This window comes from Natator depressus, chromosome 2, assembly GCF_965152275.1.
Source record: "Natator depressus isolate rNatDep1 chromosome 2, rNatDep2.hap1, whole genome shotgun sequence".
NCBI lineage: Eukaryota > Metazoa > Chordata > Testudines > Cheloniidae > Natator > Natator depressus.
The window spans coordinates 12,070,798-12,089,559 of NC_134235.1; the positions used below are offsets into that span (position 1 = coordinate 12,070,798).

The 18,762-nt window shown below is 42.9% G+C and overlaps 1 protein-coding gene across 1 annotated transcript in view; it reads left to right on the top strand.

Moving 5' to 3' along the window:
* The window catches only part of FAM135B (family with sequence similarity 135 member B), a 334,802-nt gene that overhangs the window by 86,382 nt on the left and 229,658 nt on the right, over positions 1-18,762 (top strand). Inside the window, exon 2 of the mRNA XM_074943811.1 lies at positions 3,689-3,784. Coding sequence (XP_074799912.1) covers positions 3,708-3,784 — 77 coding nt within the window. The 5' untranslated portion in view covers positions 3,689-3,707. The remainder of the gene's footprint in view (positions 1-3,688; positions 3,785-18,762) is intronic.

The following is an 18,762-nucleotide window of genomic DNA, read 5'->3' on the forward strand; positions in this document are numbered from 1 at the left end:
TGTGTCCTCTCTCACTAAAGCGAGGCTAACTTGACGGGAGTAACTCAAGTATAGTTAACCCTGCAGCGCAGACATATCCTCAGGGAGTGAGTGTGGGATACACACAACTTCTACGGGAGTAGGAGAGAGAGGCCTACTTCTGTCCAGTGCTGTCTTCATGGGCAATACTCCACCAGCCAATCCAAACTCACAGGTGCTTGGACTGACCAATGGCAGCCCCGCTAATGAGGGAGGGCTGCCATTGGCAGGCCTGTCCCCCATGTCATGTCATGTCACCAGCTGGATTGCCTAGTGCCTGCTTTATTCTTGTTCTGAAATGTTAGTGTGGCATGTAGGGCCTAGCTTAAAAACACATGAGGTGCTGTCCAATAGAGAGGTACCTGGGGCAGTCACAGTGATCGCCCCGAAACACTTAGCAGTAGTCTTAATAAGTATGTGACATATCTTCAATATTGGCAATATTCTCTACAGTACTGCAAATACTGATGTCATACGTCGGCCCTCGGTAACAGCACAATTGGCAAGGTAGCTACTCTACTTTTGGGTAATGCTCGTTTAACTAACTACCCTGTGATACTTCTGGCCTAAATTGTCCCGAGCGATTAATGAGTATGGGTGCCTCTATTTTTTGAGTGCCCAACTTTAAGCACCTTATTTTCAAAGGACTGGTGTTCATCATCTTTGAAAACTGGGTCTCTGTAAGGATAAGTCCGGTGTAGCACCCAAAATCGTTGGTCACTTTTGAATATTTATTCTTTTTCTTCAAGCTGGGTGACTTCAGCTCTTCTCTGGGTCTATCGTTTGTGCTGTTGGTGCACACCATGGAAGTATCTTTGACAAACTTGACTTTTACGTCAGTCCTGCCAAGGGCTTTATCAAGAGTAAAATGAGGGTGGGGGCCATTCTTGATACAGTTTTAGAAAACTAGGTAAGGTACAAATTACATTAGTTCTGCCAGAGAGTAACACTGAGTTTACCTTCACTGCTTCTGAATTTTACTGGAAATCATTATGACATAACACTGAATTGACTAATACATTAATTTCCTTACTTTGGGGGTATATATTAAAAAAATGCAGTTTGGCAATTATTTTATTTATATATAATATAAATGGCATAGCTGCAGCTCTTGTCAGTCTGGAATCAATGTCTGTAGTGCATATTTTCCAGTGGAGGAAAAAACTCAGAGTGCATTTTGGAAAATGAGAGCGCTTGAGAGGGGCAGGCATTAAGAGAAACAAAAATAGTGTTTAAATCATCAGTGAAATAAAAAGCCAGTCACCTGGAAAACATACAGCCAGGAGTTGGCAAACAAACTCATCCAATAGCTACAGTATAATACTTTCTCCTGATTCAAAAATATATTGCATCAGAATCTTGCCCTTCCTTGCATGGATGTATTGGAGTGGGTGGGAGGCACTTAGCACACCTTTGGGCACAATACAAATGAACATAAGAGTCTGAAGACAGAGAGTCTCCCCTATTGCAGAAGCTGGACAGAATTCCAAACAAGAGCCCCTCTCATAGGTGCTGGAACTAGGGGTTTGGGGTGCTGCTGTTCCCCCTGGCTTGAAGTGGTTTCCATCATATACAGGGTTTACAATTTGGTTCACTGGCTCTCAGCAACCTCCACTATACAAATTGTTCCAGCAGCCCTGGCCCCTTTGGGTGCTAAATGGAAAGCCTGCTGATCCACCAGCTACTACTCTGTGGCACCAGAATGTCACGCACACTTTCCCACCTCCCCTGTTATGTACAGTAGACAGCTATCTATGCTCAGACTGATGCTCATGAGCCATCCTTCTCTGCACTTACACAGTGGTCTTAGATAGAAGAGCAGCGTGTATGTGTGAAGTAAACCAATCTGTTGGCCATCTTTGTGTCATTCTATACCTTGGGGGAGCATCCTGGAACCCCCATATTCCTCATTTTTAAGTCATCATGATCCTACATATAAAGCATGCCTTGTATAAGGTATCAGGGGAAAGGTTATGATCTCCTGAAAGTAATTTTTCTGTCCATATATGTATATCATAAATGTATATGAAGTTGAGAATTGTGTTGTATGGTTGTCACTAAAACAAGCTGTAAGTTGGGGAATCAGCCAGATATTAGCTCCCCAGAGGCAACACCAAGGAAAGTAACCAACACCCGGGCAGGGTTTCAATCAGCCCATCAACAACCATTGCCCAGCAAGGGAGCTATAATGCAATGACTCACCTACATGATGCCACTCCAGGGGAATTGTCCAACCTTGCCTGGAGACTCAGCAATGCACCCAGACATGCTTGGACTTGTGTTTTCCAAGCACATGGACTGAGGGTATAAAACAGACGGAGTGGAAACATACTGGGCCCTAACCCTGCCCCCACCTAGGCTGCAATCAACTAAGACACTGAGAAGAAGACAAGACTCCAACAGAGGAGATTGGCCCAGGTTTAAGGAACAAACTTGTATATTAAGGACTGCAATATTCAGTGGGGTGAGAAAAACTGCTTAATCTAGAGATTGCCCAGTCTAATAGGGTTGAGAGTTTAGACTGCGTGCTTATATTTTCTTTTCTTTTTGGTAATGCACTGATTTTTTGCCTAACACTTAATATCACTTTAAATTTAAACTTTTGTAGTCAATACATTTGTTTAACTGTTTATCTTTACCAGTGAGTTTGCCTGAAGTGTTTGGTTATCTGCTCACGTTTGCAAAGGCTGGTGTAGGCCCGCTTTCCATTGATGAAGTGGTGAACCAATTAATAAATCTGCACTGCTCGTCTTGAGCAATGCAAGACGGTATATTCCTGAAGTACAGTGCTGGGTGCTGGGGGGATTTGGCTGGTGCCTTTCTCTGGGTGATTCATGAGTGGCTCTGGGAGCCTTCATGCAATCTAGCTGGATGTGGGGCTCCACATGCTGTTGTGTTGAGTGATCACAGCTTCTGGAGGGGTTTGCTGCCGGTCACTAGCAAGGCATTGTGAGAGACAACCCAGGGTGGAGAGAGCTAAGGGGGCACAGCGGTCCCACAGTCCCAGGCTGCACCCTGGGGATCCCGTCACAATCTTTTTTGTGACATCTGTGATACAGACTAATTTTCCTGCCCCAAAGAGCTTATGTGGTAATCCCTGCCATTCATTATTTCTGGAGTTAGTTCTGTTCCCTGTGAAACCTCCCTTCCTTGTCTTTGATAAGTACCTTGGTGGGAGAGGGCACAGGGGATGGGAGCCAGCGAACTCTGTACCACTGTGGTGTTTTGGCTGGAGACTGAATTTTTAGTCAGTTCTCCATTTAGAGAGCTGTTGTGTGCTGTGTCTGGATACCTTCCATTCTCTAAAATGGGTGTAACAACATCTCTCTTTCCTTCCAGGAATATTGTGAGAGCTTGGAAAGCGCTGCGAGGTTCTAGGCTGAAAAGACACTATGTACATTTCAATGATTATGATATTGGCTAATTTAGCATTATTGCTGCATCCTCAGGCCGTCTTTGTTTTTTATGACTCACAATCACGACTTGGATAGGGTTCTTATCAATAAAAAGCCTGAACAGAGTCCATTGAAGTTGGTATAAAGATTCCCATTGAGTTCCCTGGGTGACGGATGAAGCCCAAAGTGCTGACGCAAGATGTAGTAGCTTAAGTGAATTTGTTTTTAAGCAAACTGTTCAGCATGTTTAAAATACCTGTTTTTGTGTCATTTAGGTGATGACCTGAAAAGATCATGTCTGAAGTACAGGGAACGGTCGAGTTTTCTGTGGAACTACACAAATTCCATAATGTGGATCTCTTCCAGAGAGGGTGAGTTTGGAGCTTCCATTAGTTTTTAGCTGATTGGATAATGCCCATTTATGGAAAAGACCTAGACTCTGAAATAAATTGCTTCCTGCTAATGCAGTTATACTTCATGTAATCTGCATGGGGGGGGTATCGTTAGTCTTTCCTCGCAGTCAAGGAAGGTGGAAGCATGTTGTTTCCACTTATCTGCAAAGTCTGACTGTCTGAATTATTAAAACAATGTGTTTATAAAACTAGATCAAATGGATTTAACCAGCTGCTTAAGCTTAGGCACAGTGACTGGTTTAACTTTCCTGGGTTAGCTCTGATCTTCCAACATGAATGACAGTTGTGCTCCGTGACTTTTCCTTCCTCCTCCATGTTAAATAATGCCCACTTTGGGGTCATAAATGTAATTGCTCTATTTTCCTATAATGGGGTTTAATGGGATTCTACTAATTCACATTTAGAATTGGAGCACTGAGTATTTGCTATTAACCCCTATGTATTAAAAGACCACTGTGGTTTTAAAATCAGTGCTTCAGAACAAGGGCAACTTCCAGTGAACTTATTTAACTTTTCCCTGGCCTTTGCCTGGTGGTAAAGGCATAACAGATATGTGGCTACTAAATGGTGGTAGCCTCGTCTAAAGACTGCATGGTGACTGAGCTTAGATCACAGGTGTATTCTGTGATTTCTTTCATCAGGGCAAGGGACCTATATTGTAGGTCTGCTCAAGGATACCAGTGGAACTGGATAGGTTCAGAGAGCTCTGAGGGTGTGCACTTTGTTACTAATTGACTATTCTATTGCGAGTCTGCTGGGATATTTATTTTTTGTCAGTGAGTTTTGATATACTGACTCAGAAATGCCCTCTTCCTGGCTGCACCTCCCTTGTCCGTGGATGGCAGGTGACCTGGCTATGCAGGTAGCTGATAGTGCTACCTGAACTGTGAAACTCTTCCAGGTGTGGGATAGTTTAGCTAATCAGAGCTGCCTCCACTGGAAAATGGAATATAATTTTTCTTACTATGATGAAATGTTCAGTGAACCCATGAAAAATTGTTCCCATGAAGTCCCTGAAAGGGCCAAGGAAGCATGAAGGCCATATGATCTATAGCAGTAGGTGTTGATTAAAACTAAAACACAAATCACTCTTGGATAGATACCTATTTTAGATTTGAACCAAGAATACACTTTTTTTTTCTGCCAAGTTATGCACTCCTGAGAAATGAGGACGAGATAGGCACCAGTTGAGTAGAATCCTAGACTATTAGGGTTGGAAGGGACCTCAGGAGGTCATCTAGTCCAATCCCCTGCTCAAAGCAGGACCAACCCCAGCTAAACCATCCCAGCCAGGGCTTTGTCAAGCTGGGCCTTAAAAACCTCTAAGGATGGAGATTCCACCACCTCCCTAGGTAACCCATTCCCAATGCTTTACCACCCTCCTACTGAAATAGCGTTTCCTACTATCCAGCCTAGACCTCTACCAGTGGCATAGCCAGGTGGAGCGAACCGGGGGAGCAGACATAAAAAAAGGTGCCACCCACTTGTACTCAGCCAGCGGCGCTCCAGGTCTTCGGCAGCACTTCGGCGGTGGGTCCTTCACTCGCGCCGGGTCTTCGGCAGCACGAAATGCTGCTGAAGAATTAAAAAGGTGTCACTTGTGCTCAGTGGGAGAGTGGCCGCTGCCCCACTCCCCCCCCCCCCCCCAGCTATGCTACGGCCTCCCCCACTGCAACTTGAGACCATTGCTCCTTGTTCTGTCATCTGCCACCACTGGGAACAGCCCAGCTCCATCCTCTTTGGAACCCCCCTTCAGGTAGTTGAAGGCTGCTATCAAATCCCCCCCTCACTCTTCTCTTCTGCAGACTAAACAACCCCAGTTCCCTCAGCCTAGCTCCATGGAACTTAGAGCAGCTGCATCTCTTCATCCTATTCATGGCCCAGAGAACAATGTTTAGAGCCCTTATTCTTGAAAACAGCCTTGACTATACCAAATATAACTATTAGGAAGAGAGCACACATGCCTTTTAATCAAGGGACTTGGTTCAACTTGATCACAAAATGGTTTAATTTGCAAGGAGTTTACTGGTTCTGCACATTTTAGCTCTGTCTGCCATCTAAATACTAAGATAGGTGAGCTTGAAAGCCTGGCATTAGATGATGATGATATAATAGGCATCACAGAAACCTGGTGGAATGATGATAATCAATGGGACATGGTAATTCTGGGGTACAAAATATATAGGAATGACAGAGCAGTCGTGCCAGTGAGGGAGTAGCACTATATGCGAAAGAAAGCAGACAGTCAAATATAGGAAAAATCTTTATTAAATCAAACTGTACCATAGAATCTCTATGGATAGAAATTCCATGCTTGAATACTAAGAATATAACAGTAGGAATGTACTACTCACCGTCTGACCAGTATGGTGCCAATGATTGTAAAATGCTCAAAGTTTAGAGACGCTACGAAGACAGAAAACCCAAGAATGAGGGATTTTAACTATCCCTCTGTTGGCTCAGTACATATCCCCTCAGGATATTATGCAGAGATAAATTTCTAGACACCATTAATGACTGCTTCGTAGAGCAGCTAGACCTGGAACTCCCAAGGGGAGTGGTAATTCTTGATTTAGTCCTAAGTGGAGCACAAGATAGGTGAGGGGAATATAGCTGAACCACCAGGTAATAGAGACCATAATGTAATTAAATTTAACATAGTTGTAGTGGGGAAAACACCAAAGAAATCCACCACAGTAATATTTGTCTTCAAAAAGGGGAACCACACAGAATGAAGAAGCTAGTTAAATGGAAATTAAAAAGAATAGGCACAAGAGAGAAATGCATGCAAGCTACATAGAAACTATTTAAAAACACCATAATAGAGGCTCAGACTAAATTTATACCTTGAAGGAAAAAAACAGAAGACAAAAAAAACCCAAAAACAACCCACCATAGTTAAACAGCAGAGTAAAAGAGGCAGTTAGAAGCAAAAATACATCATTTGAAAACTGGAAGTCAAACCCTAGTGAGGAAAATTGAAAGGAGCATAAGCTCTAGCAAGTCAAGTATAAAAGTATAATTAGGCAGGCCAAAAAAGAACTTCAAGAACAACTATCAGAAGACAGAAAAGCAAACAGAAAAAAAATTAAATACATCAGTAGCATGAATTGAGCCAAACAATCCATGGGGCCACTGGACGATCAAGGTGCTAAAGGGTTACTCAAGGAACACAGAGCTCATGCAAAGAATTCATTTAGCTTCTCTGCATCAGTCTTCACTGCAGAAGATGTGAGGGAGTTTCCCACAGCCATTCTTTTTGGGTGAAGTATCTGAGGTGCTGTCCCAGATTGAGGTGTCAATAGAGGACGTCTGGGAACAACTTCATAAATTAAAAAGTAATAAGTCACCAGGACCAGACTGTATTCACCTAAGAGTTCTGAAGGAACTCAAATATGAAATTGCAGAACTACTGACTGTGGTATGTAACCTATCGCTTAAATCAGCCTCTGTACCAGATGACTGGAGGGTAGATAATGTTATGCCTATTTATTTTTTAAAAAGGATCAAGAGGCAATCCTGGCAATTACAGGCCAGTAACACTAACTTCAATACCAGGTAAGTTGGTTGAAACTATAGCAAAGAACAGAATTATCAGATACGTAGGTGGACACCATATATTATGGAAAATTCAACACGACTTTTGCCTCACCAATCTATTAAAATTCTTTGAGTGGGTCCACAAACGTGGACACGGGCAATCCCAGTTGATACAGTGTATGTGGACTTTCAGAAAGCCTTTGACAAAGTCCCACACCAAAGGCTCTTAAGCAAAATAAGCAGTCCTGGGGTAAGAGGAAGTTCCTCTCATGGATCAGTGGCTGGTTAAAAGATAGGAAACAAAGGATAAGAATAAATGGTCAGTTTTCACAATGGAGAGAGGTAGATAGCAGGGTCCCCCATGGATCTGTACTGGTACCAGTTCCATTCAACATACAGTAGAACCTCAGATTTACTAACACCAGAGTTACAAACTGACCTGTAAGCCACACAGCTCATTTAGAACCAGAAGTACACAATGAGGCAGCTGCAGAGACCCTCCCCCCCCCCAAAAAAAAGTGTGTGTGGGGGGCAAATATAGTACAGGACTGTGTTAAATGTAAACTACTAAAAAATAAAGTAAAAAAAAGATTTTACAAGGTAAGGAAACAGTTTCTGTGATTGTTTCATTTAAATTAAGATGGTTAAAAGCAGCATTTTTCTTCTCCATAGTAAAATATCAAAGCTGTATTTAGTCAATGTTCAGCTGTAAACTTTTGAAAGAACAACCATAATATTTTGTTCACAGTTCCAAACATTTCAGAGTTATGAACTACCTCCATTCCTGAGGCATTCATAACTCTGAGGTGGTAACGTATTAATAAATTAATGTGGACAAGAGAGTGAAGAGGGAGATGGCAAAGTTTGCAGCCAAAACAAAATTCTCAAGCTAGTTAAGTCAAAAGCTGATTGCAAAGAGTTACAAAGGGATCTCACTAAACTGGACGACTGGGCAACAAAATGGCAAATGAAAGTCAATGTTAAGTGCAAACTGTTGCACAATGGAAAATATAATCCCAACTATGCATACAAAATAATGGAGTTTAAATTAGCTGTTACCATTCAAGAAAGAGATATTGGAGTCGTTGTGGATAGTTTTCTGAAAACATCTGATCCATATGCAGTGGCAGTGAAAAAAGCTAACAGAATGTTAGGAACCATCAGGCAAGGGATAGGGAATAAGACAGAAAATATAATGCCACTAAATAAATCCATGGTACGCCCACACTTTTAATACTGAGTGCAGTTGTGGTCACCACTGGAATTGGAAAGGTTACAGAGAAGGGAAGAAAAATGATTAGGGGTATGGAACAACTTTCATGTGAGGAGAGATTAAAAAGATTGGGAATTTTCATCTTAGAAAAGAGATAACTAAGGGGAGGATATGATAGAGGTCTATTACACCATGAGTGGTGTGGAGAAAGTGAATAAGGAAGTATTGTTTACTCCTTCACATAACACAAGAACCCATGGTCACCCAATGATATTAATAGGCAGCAGGTTTAAAACAAACATAAAGAAGTACTTGCTCACACAAGACATAATCAATCTCTGGAACTTGTTGCCAAGGCATCCTATGAAGGCCAAAAGTATGAGTGGGATCAGAAAAGACTCAGATAAATTCATGGAGGTTAGGTCCATCAGTGGGTATTAGCCAAGATGTTCAGGGATACAGCCCCATGCTCTGGGCATCCCTAAACTATCCATGTCCAGAAGCTCAGACTGGACGACAGGAGATGGATCACTCCATAATTGCCATGTTCTGTTCATTCCCGCTGAAGCATCTGGCACTGGTCGCTGTTAGAAGACAGGATACTGGGCGAGATGAACCATTTGTCTGGCCCAGTATGGCTGTTCTTTTGTTCTTATGGTTTTCTAAAGGGCTCAGTGTTGGCCCAACTCTCCTCTGAAAGTCATTGACTTCAATGTGAGCAGAGTTTGGCCAACAGTGAGTGCTTTAGAAACAACAGCTTAAATAAATAAAAATAATTTCCAAAAGACACAACAAGAGATTTCTGGTAGGTCTTCCCCACAAAAGCCCAAAGGCATCTGTTAATAATCAAATTCCATTAATTCATTGAAATTGTCTGTTCCCTAAATAAATAGTTAACATTCAAAACTACGTTAAGTGGCCTGGATGATCAAGAATGTCTAAATAGAAAACAATCAGAATTCTTTGTGTGTTCCAGGCCTGTGTACTGGGGACCAGTCATCAATAGGTTACATGTTTCAAGTTGTTTTTTCTTGGAGAGATATTTGCCATCAATACTAATGTTCTCTTACTCAAAGGCACCAATGTAAGTGTCAGTATTTATAGACATGAATGGTCAATTATTGATTTGTAGAAAATATTATTGTGGGGAGAAAAATGCTTTTTGTTGAAACAAGAAACTCATGCTGATGTTTGATGCTGGAATTCTAAAGGCTGAGTAATGAGTAATAAGTAATGCAATTTCTAGAAGGAAAAGCAGTTTTTAGTTTCTCCCTCCGAGTTCTCTGCATCATGTGCTGCTTAATGACTGGTGACAGATATTTCTCTTGTAAAATTAGCTAGCCAATTCTGATCATCTTTAATAGACTAGGAAATAAAATTATCCCTGTCTGCTAGAGATCAATTAATTGATTTGTCTGGTTCTGTCAGAAGCAATCCTCTGCACCTTTATTCTTGAACTGTTTTAAGACCTATTTGATGGATTTCCATACTTAAAAACCCCCCTGATACTGGCATACCCACAGTATAAATAACTCTCTGCGTGACTGAGGGGGAAACAAAGTTCATAGGAAAGGTTAGCAGATGCCTTAATAATACTGGAATTCTGACTCTGATGTATTTTTGAAACACAGTGAACATGAAAGGAATGAATCAGAGCAAATGATTGAATTAACTCACAATTAGTCCCTTGACTTCTAGAATTGAAGGCCAACATCTGAGAAACCAAGAGAAGCATTATGATGAAGCATTCTATTTTTTTGGGGGGCGGGGAGTGGCGGCATTTATCAGGAGCCAATGCAAAGCTGTAGTCTGGCTCCTTGCATAATTAATATGACAACTGCCATGCCAGGTCTGACCAGTGGTCCATACTGTTCAGCATACTCTGTGACTGTGGCAAGTATCAGCCACAGGCAATGCATTCATCTATGACTCTCAAGGAGATTGTATCCCATCTTGGCAGATAATTTAGCCTCAAGAATGCATGTGTGTTACCTACCAGCTGGACTGCAGTGGTGTGATCTAGTGGGCCACAGAATCCAGCAGCACATCTCCTTAGAAACATAGGCTACCCTGAGCACATTGGACCTATCCTCTGCTTGTCACACTAGCTCCCTACAGAATCAAGTTCAAGGTCTCAAATAATATTTTCAGAGGCCTCAATGGTATGAGGCCAGGATATGGAAAAGATTGCCCTTAGAGGTCCAGGGCATGGACACACCATGCCACTTTGTGTTCTTCGTGCAAGGTGCATTTCTTCACCACCACCATCACTAATAAAAACACACAGCATGGGACACAAACATCCCATCCCTTCCTGGCAAATGATGACCTGGCCTCAGTTATTCATTCCTTTGTCACCTCTTGGCTGGACTACAGCAATGTAAACTACTTGGGCAGAAAGCTTTCAGCACTTACATTCCAGCTGGTACAGAACACCGCGACACATCTTCTAAGCCACACCAGACCCATTTTCTGTTCCATATGCTGGCTGCCCTTAGAATATGGAATCAGGTTCAAAGTCTTGGTCCTTATCTCAGAAGTGCTCAACTGGCTTGGACCTAGGTTACCTTTAAAAAAAAAAATCAACGAAAGCTCTGGGATGAAGACTACGGTTGACAATGTCACTCCCTTGGCACAATGCAACTTTCTACCATAAGAGTAAATCTTGTTTTGTGCAGGAGACATAACCTTCTCAGGTACTGGTTCAAGATTGTGGAATGAACTCCCACAAATACTAAGGACCATCACAAATCTCACCACCTTCTACTCCAAGCGCCAGGCCTTCTTGACCTGCCTTCTCTATTCTAAACACATTGCTCTGTGTGTGTGTGTGTGTGTGTAAAACAAACCAAACCAAACCAAACCAGAGCACTCCACTGCACATGCTTCTCCCCCTGGGGAGAGGATGACAGAACAAATTTTGTGACCACTATTAGTTATGTTGCTTAATGCACTACTGGAAGGCACTCAGACGCTACGCTGAGGAACATGATATAAGATCTCATACAGAATAGAAGAAGAAAAGCAGTGGTTAACAATTCTGTTTATCTTTAATAAAAAGTTAGCCACTAGAGTGCCTTATAAAATTCATGGTATTTAAAAACCCAAATGTAAAGAGAGTTGGATGCATTAGTGAGCTCACCAAAGGTACCTGTGGGTGATGATGCAAGTTGAATAAACTAATATTGGAGAGAGTGCTAGTGGCTTTCCAGTGCCCCTGTAGCCTGATTTTTCAAAGCTGCTGAGCACTCCCTAGGCCAATGGAAACTACATGTGCTTAGCTCAGTGGTTCTCAAACGTTTGTAGTGGTGACCCCTTTCACGTAGCAAGCCTCTGAGTGCAACCCTCCCCTTATAAATGAAAAACACATTTTTATATATTTTACACCATTATATGCTGGAGGAAAAGCGGGGTTTGGGGTGGAGGCTGGCAGCTCGCGACCCCCCATGTAATAACCTTGTGACCCCCTGGGGGGTCCCCACCCCTAGTTTGAGAACCCCTGGCTTAGCTCCTTTTGGTAATCAGACCACTAGGACCCCATTCAAAACCCATTGACTTCAGTGGTCTTTGGATCAGGCCCTGTGTGATTTGGGTATGTGCGTTCAGCATCTCAAAAGCTCAGGCAGGCCCCTAAACAAATGTTTTCAGATTTGGGTGCCTAAGTTAAACAGTTTTCAGAGTAACAGCCGTGTTAGTATGTATTCGCAAAAAGAAAAGGAGTACTTTTGGCACCTTAGAGACTAACCAATTTATTTGAGCATGAACTTTCGTGAGTTACAGCTCACTTCATCGGATGCATACTGTGGAAACTGCAGAAGACATTATATACACAGAGACCATGAAACAATACCTCCTCCCACCCCACTCTCCGGCTGGTAATAGCTTATCTAAAGTGATCATCAGGTTGGGCCATTTCCAGCATAAATCCAGGTTTTCTCACCCTCCGCCCCCCCCCCCCACAAACTCACTCTCCTGCTGGTAATAGCCCATCCAAAGTGACCACTCTCCCTACAAAGACAGGTTTCAGAGTAACAGCCCTGTTAGTCTGTATTCGCAAAAAGAAAAGGAGTACCTGTGGCACCCTAGAGACTAACCAATCCACTTGAGCATGAGCCTTCGCGAGCCACAGCTCACCTTATCGGATGCATCCGATGAAGTGAGCTGTAGCCCACGAAAGCTCATGCCCAAACAAACTGGTTAGTCTCTAAGGTGCCACAAGTACTCCTTTTCTTTTTGTCTCCCTACAATGTGCATGATAATCAAGGTGGGCCATTTCCAGCACAAATCCAGGTTTTCTCACCCCCCCCACCCCCATACACACACAAACTCACTCTCCTGCTGGTAATAGCTCATCCAAAGTGACCACTCTCTTCACAATGTGTATGATAATCAAGGTGGGCCATTTCCTGTACAAATCCAGGTTCTCTCACCCCGTTTGAGCATGAGCTTTCGTGGGCTACAGCTCACTTCATCGGATGCATCCGATGAGGTGAGCTGTGGCTCGCGAAGGCTCATGCTCAAGTAGATTGGTTAGTCTCTAAGGTGCCACAGGTACTCCTTTTCTTTTTGCGAATACAGACTAACAGGGCTGTTATTCTGAAACCTGTCATTGTAGGGAGAGTGGTCACTTTGGATGGGCTATTACCAGCAGGAGAGTGAGTTTGTGTGGGGGGGGGCGGAGGGTGAGAAAACCTGGATTTATGCTGGAAATGGCCCAACTTGATGATCACTTTAGATAAGCTATTACCAGCAGGAGAGTGGGGTGGGAGGAGGTATTGTTTCATGGTCTCTGTGTATATAATGTCTTCTGCAGTTTCCACAGTATGCATCCGATGAAGTGAGCTGTAGCTCACGGAAGCTCACGCTCAAATAAATTGGTTAGTCTCTAAGGTGCCACAAGTACTCCTTTTCTTTTTAAGTTAAACAGTGAGGCATCTGTACTGGAGCTCAACTCGTGGTGATTTGAGTTTGAGATCCCTGATAGAATTACAAGAATGTATGTGTTCCCATTTGGGGATCACGGTGTGTGTGGGGGATGGGAGGTGCTGCCAAACCAGCAGGCTCATAAAATGATCCATGTTTATGTGCTGCAACATATTGTTACTTAAAGTGAAGTGAAACATTTTTAAACATTAAGCTTAACTGGAACGAGTTGGAAACATGACACCAACACAAGCAGTCAGTGCAATTATTCTAAACGAGAAGAGAAATAGGGCTGACAATTGTAACTAAATGAGCAGTGCTGGTAATGAAATATCCCTGAAATGCTTCAGAGAGAACCTGTGCTCCACGTAAGCAATTGTGGTGGAATTTGAGGCTATTCCTGGAGTTGGCATGTCAGGATAATGCTGCTTAGCGGTTATTTGGCACTTTTCCTTTCCGAAGCACTTCACAGATGCTAACTAATTGAGGCATGTGAAGTTATCTGTGTTCAGAATGTGTTGTTACATTGTTACATACTGCACATATCTCAGGAGAGAGCTGCACAACCACCAGCAGCAAATGGAGCATTTAAATATAGGCTAAGCTGTTAGGAAAAACAGCCGGCCAGATCCTGTGCCCCTTTGCACCGTTCTAAGGTCACAAATAGGGTAGAGAGCTTTCCTACTATGGCAGCTGAAGAGACTCTGATGGAGGGGAAGTCTGGGGGTGGTGTAAAGCTGTAGAGCCTCCTCTACCCCACTCACTCAAACCCCTGGCACATTGGTCTTTCCTGGATGGAGGGAATGGAGTCATTCTACACTGCATTCTGGCAATCCACAGCCAGTGCAATGGTCCTTAGGTGACTGCTCCAGCGAGTATAGCGTAGAGCAGACCGCAGCATGGTTTGGGGCATAGCACCACCTTTCCCTTCACCACCCTGGCTCCTGCACCAAGTGCAGCTTTGACTTTGCTCAGGATAGTTACTGTGCATCTTCTTACACACCGCCTGAAAATAAAATATGTATGTAATGGTGTTACAATATTGCTAGTTTTAAGAAAAAGCATCTCACACTTTCAATGATTTTTATAACTCTCAATAGTATTGCTCAAGCACAAATAATCGTAGGCCAACATTTTCAGACTTGGGCCTCCAAAGATAGGAACCTCTGAGCGAGCGTATGTTGGCTCATAAATAAGTACACAGATATTCTGGTCACCTAGAAGCACCTATTTATTGTATAGATCAGGAATCGGCAACCTTTGGCATGTGTGATGGTCCGCTGGCGGGCTGGGACTGTTTGTTTACCTACAGCGTCCACAGGATTGGCCGATTGCAGCTCCCACTGGCTGCGGTTCCGAGGGATGTGCTGGCTGCCACTTCCCGCAGCCCCCATTGGCCTGGAATGGTGAACCGTGGCCAGTGGGAGCTGCGATTGGCCGAACCTGCAGACGCTGAAAGTAAACAAACCGTCCTGGCCTGCCAGCGGATATCCCTGACCGGCCGCGTACCAAAGGTTGCCAATCCCTAGTATAGATTCTGTCTATTCATTTAAACTGAAATTCTCCCCAAAGGTGCAGGTCCTCGGTAGATCAGCTATTCTTTGTTGAACTGAAAGTTTTATCAGCTTTCTTGACAGTGATCAAAGCCTCTCTCATATTCCTGAGTATAATAAATTTAACATGAAACCCTCTTCCTGTGATATTATTTAGCAAGCTTTTATTTTATAATAAAAAACAGGTAAAACTCCTTCCAGTTAAATGTCAAGTGCTTTGAAGAACATCTTGTAATGATCAATTGCTAGTGTTATGGGCTGGTACAGTGAGCTGGCTTTTGAATTCATGCCTGGTAAACACTGAAAGTTTGGCTAAACCCCAAAGATATCAGGGTTTTCTTTTTTCAGATTATGTCCAAACATTTTCATCTGACAGTCCCTGGATAAAGATAAAAGGGGTAAAAAATAGGGGTGGCATCACGGTAGGGGTCTACTATGTACCACCAAATTAGGTAGAGGTGGTGGAGGAGGCATTTGTAGAACAAAAAGCCAGAAATATGAAAACTACAAGACCTGGTAATAATGGGGGGCTTTAAGTACCCAGACATCTGTTGGAAAAGTAACAGCAAAACTCAAAATTTCCAGTAAATTGTTGGAATGTATTGTTGACAATATTTTGTTTCAGAAAGTGGAGGAAGTAAGTAGGTGGAAAGATGTTTTTAGATTTGATTCTGACCAACTGGTAAGGACATGTGATATGCTCATGTGACCCTGGACTCCATCTTGGGTCAGTAACTTTCCACAAACCGGTGCTGTGGTCTTTGTTTGGGACAGTGAAATTCCGTGCACATGGCAGAGGATATAAAAGACCCCTGAAACATCTCCATTTTGTCTTCATTCCCCTGGACTGAATTACTAACAAGGACACTCTAAACAAGGACTGATGATTCCCAGTCTGTTTGGGTGATTCTAGAGAGACCTTTGCAAGCTAGCAGTTTATTCTATCTGTGCAACAAACCTGATATAAGGACTTTGCAATCCCTTGTATGAAAACGATTCCTGAACAATTTATGATTCTTTTTTTTAAAAACACAATATTAAACCTTTAGTATTAGTTACTAAAGGATTGGCATCAGCATGATTATTGGGTAAAATCTGAGTTATGTATTGACCTGGCTAAGTGGCTGATCTGTTGGGATTAGATGGACACTATATATGATGAAATTGGTTTTCAGTAACCACTCATCATGAAGTCTAGTGTCTGGGTGATGAGCCAAGGGCTGGAATGCCTAAAGAGACTGCATTTTGCCTTCTTATTAACTATTGTGGTGATACAGAAGTTCACTTTTGTTACTGGCTTGGTATAATCTAATGATAGAATAACCACCAGTTTGGGTTGAGTCTACCCCATTTCTCAGTAGCCTGTCCTGAATTTGGCATTCTCAGCTGGGACCCACTGAGGCGCGGTGGTAGGGTGTCCAACTTGACACACGGTTAAATGGGTCTGACTTTCATAGAGTGGATACTCAGCAGTTTCTGAAAATGAGGTCCCTTTAAGGGGTCCCAAGCTGGACAGCCAAAAGCATGAATCCCTTTTGAAAATGTAGGCCTGTACGTTTATTCGAAGCTAATACTTGTACTTTTGTGTAAGAGTACAGTCCACTTTGAGAAGGATACAAAGGTGTTAAAATTATTTGGTACATACATTGCAGACAGTCACGGAGCACAAATGAAAAAATTGGCCTTTATCCCTGTATTGTGGAACTTGAACGTACAGTATGTCTAGATCAGAGACTTTTTTTTAGCACTTTAATTACTTAGAGTGCTTGCTGCTTTGGCAGTAGATTAACAAATGGAGATCAATTCTTCCATCAATCCATGTCCATTTTGTTATTTGAGAACATCCATTCATCTGCAGAGATAACATCTGCCAAGAAAAGGCATTACAAACAAAAAGCAGGGTAAAAAATGAATTGTTCTTGATAATCTTCTGCACTCATTTGGCAATGCATGATGACTCTTTATGGAGATGTCCTGCAACAGATGAGAAGTTAGTTTATAATGGAACAGAAAATATAACTGCGCAGGGTGATGTTTTCAGCTAGTCAATAACATATGAAGAGGATGTCAGGAATTTTATTTTTTTTCTTGACTAGTTTGAACATTGACTCTGTGGATGAGATATTCTCGGGGCATATGTTTCCTGTTGGTAAAATAAACAGCATAAAGCAGTGGAGGGAAATATTTTGATAGAAGACACGTAATAGCTGGGGAGGTGTAAGGAGGTCTACCACTCACTGTTCAGCAGTGCCTCATTTTGGCTCATCCAGGGAATTAGCTCCCCACCATCAGCACCCCATTTGGTGGTCACTCACTCTGCGGCCCCTCTCTGGACTGGTCGGGAGCTGCAGCGCCTCTCCTTCATTGCTTAGTCCTCTGTCCAAGTCACAGTTGTCCTCCCTCTCTAGGGTTCTCACCAGAGTCTGTCTCCACATGGTTTCGGGCAGTCTCCATATCCACTGTGCTGACTGCACCATTCCCATAGTGGCTTGTAGGGGAACCTAGGCCCACACCCTATACCGGGTTCCAGTTCAGGACCGCTTGAACCAGCATTCAGGTCTATTCTCTCAGCCCTTACTGCTCCTTCCCTGGACTGCTTCCTATACTCCTACAGGCTCTTACTCTCCCCCCTCGTATCAGGGGGTGTGACTGCAGGCTTCCTCACTGCACCCCTCTTCTCTCCTCAACTTCTAGGCTTTATAGGGTATGTCAGATAATTGCTGTGTAGACTTCTGGGCTTGGCCTGGATCCTGAGCCCCGGCACCCTCCCACCCTGCAGGGTCTGAGAGTCGAGAATCCAGGCTCCAGCCCATGCCCAGACATCTACACAGCAATGAAAGAGCCTCGCAGCCCAAGCCCCATGAGCCCGAGTTGGCTGGCATGGGCAAGCTATGGGTTTTTCTTTTCTGTGTAGACATGCTGCTAGAAGCCCTACCTGTTTCTCTCCAGGTGAGCTCCAATTAGTATCATTGCTTCTTGGCTTCCCAGCTGGTGCAGCCTATGGCTGATTGGCCTCTCCTGCCACCTTAACCCCTTCAGTGTTGGTGTGGGAGGAGCACCCCATCACAGGAGGAAAGTGTGTGTGTGTGTGCCTGTGTGTATGTGAGAGAGAGAGAAAATTATGGGAAGAAGGGTAGTCAGTGGGTGGATAAGGAAGCATGGGTAAATGATTTAAGGAATGTCAAGGATAAATCAGACTCTCAATAATGGATAAAATAATGAAGCATTTAACATTTGGAACATAATTAGGAATTTAATTCCAGTGGAGAATGTTTTTTAAAATGCTATGGCTAACCTCACATAATTAAAAATTAACTTCATTCTGCTTGAGATTGGACTCCACGTCTATACACGGTCAACATTTGACAATATGTTTGAGGTAAGTAGCATTGGAATAATACTTCCCTATCTCACAGGGTTGTTGCAAGAATAAAAACATTAAAAGACTGAGGCATTCAAATACTATGGTAATGGGGGCCATATAGGTACCTATTATCTATAGTAATTTCCCTCAGATAATGTACTTGATTGATTCAGCTTAATTTTCCCCTCATGGAAAGTCCATTACTGGATTCGCAAAAAGAAAAGGAGGACTTGTGGCACCTTAGAGACTAACCAATTTATTTGAGCATAAGCTTTTGTGAGCTACATCCAATGAAGTGAGTGGTAGCTCACGAAAGCTTATGCTCAAATAAATTGGTTAGTCT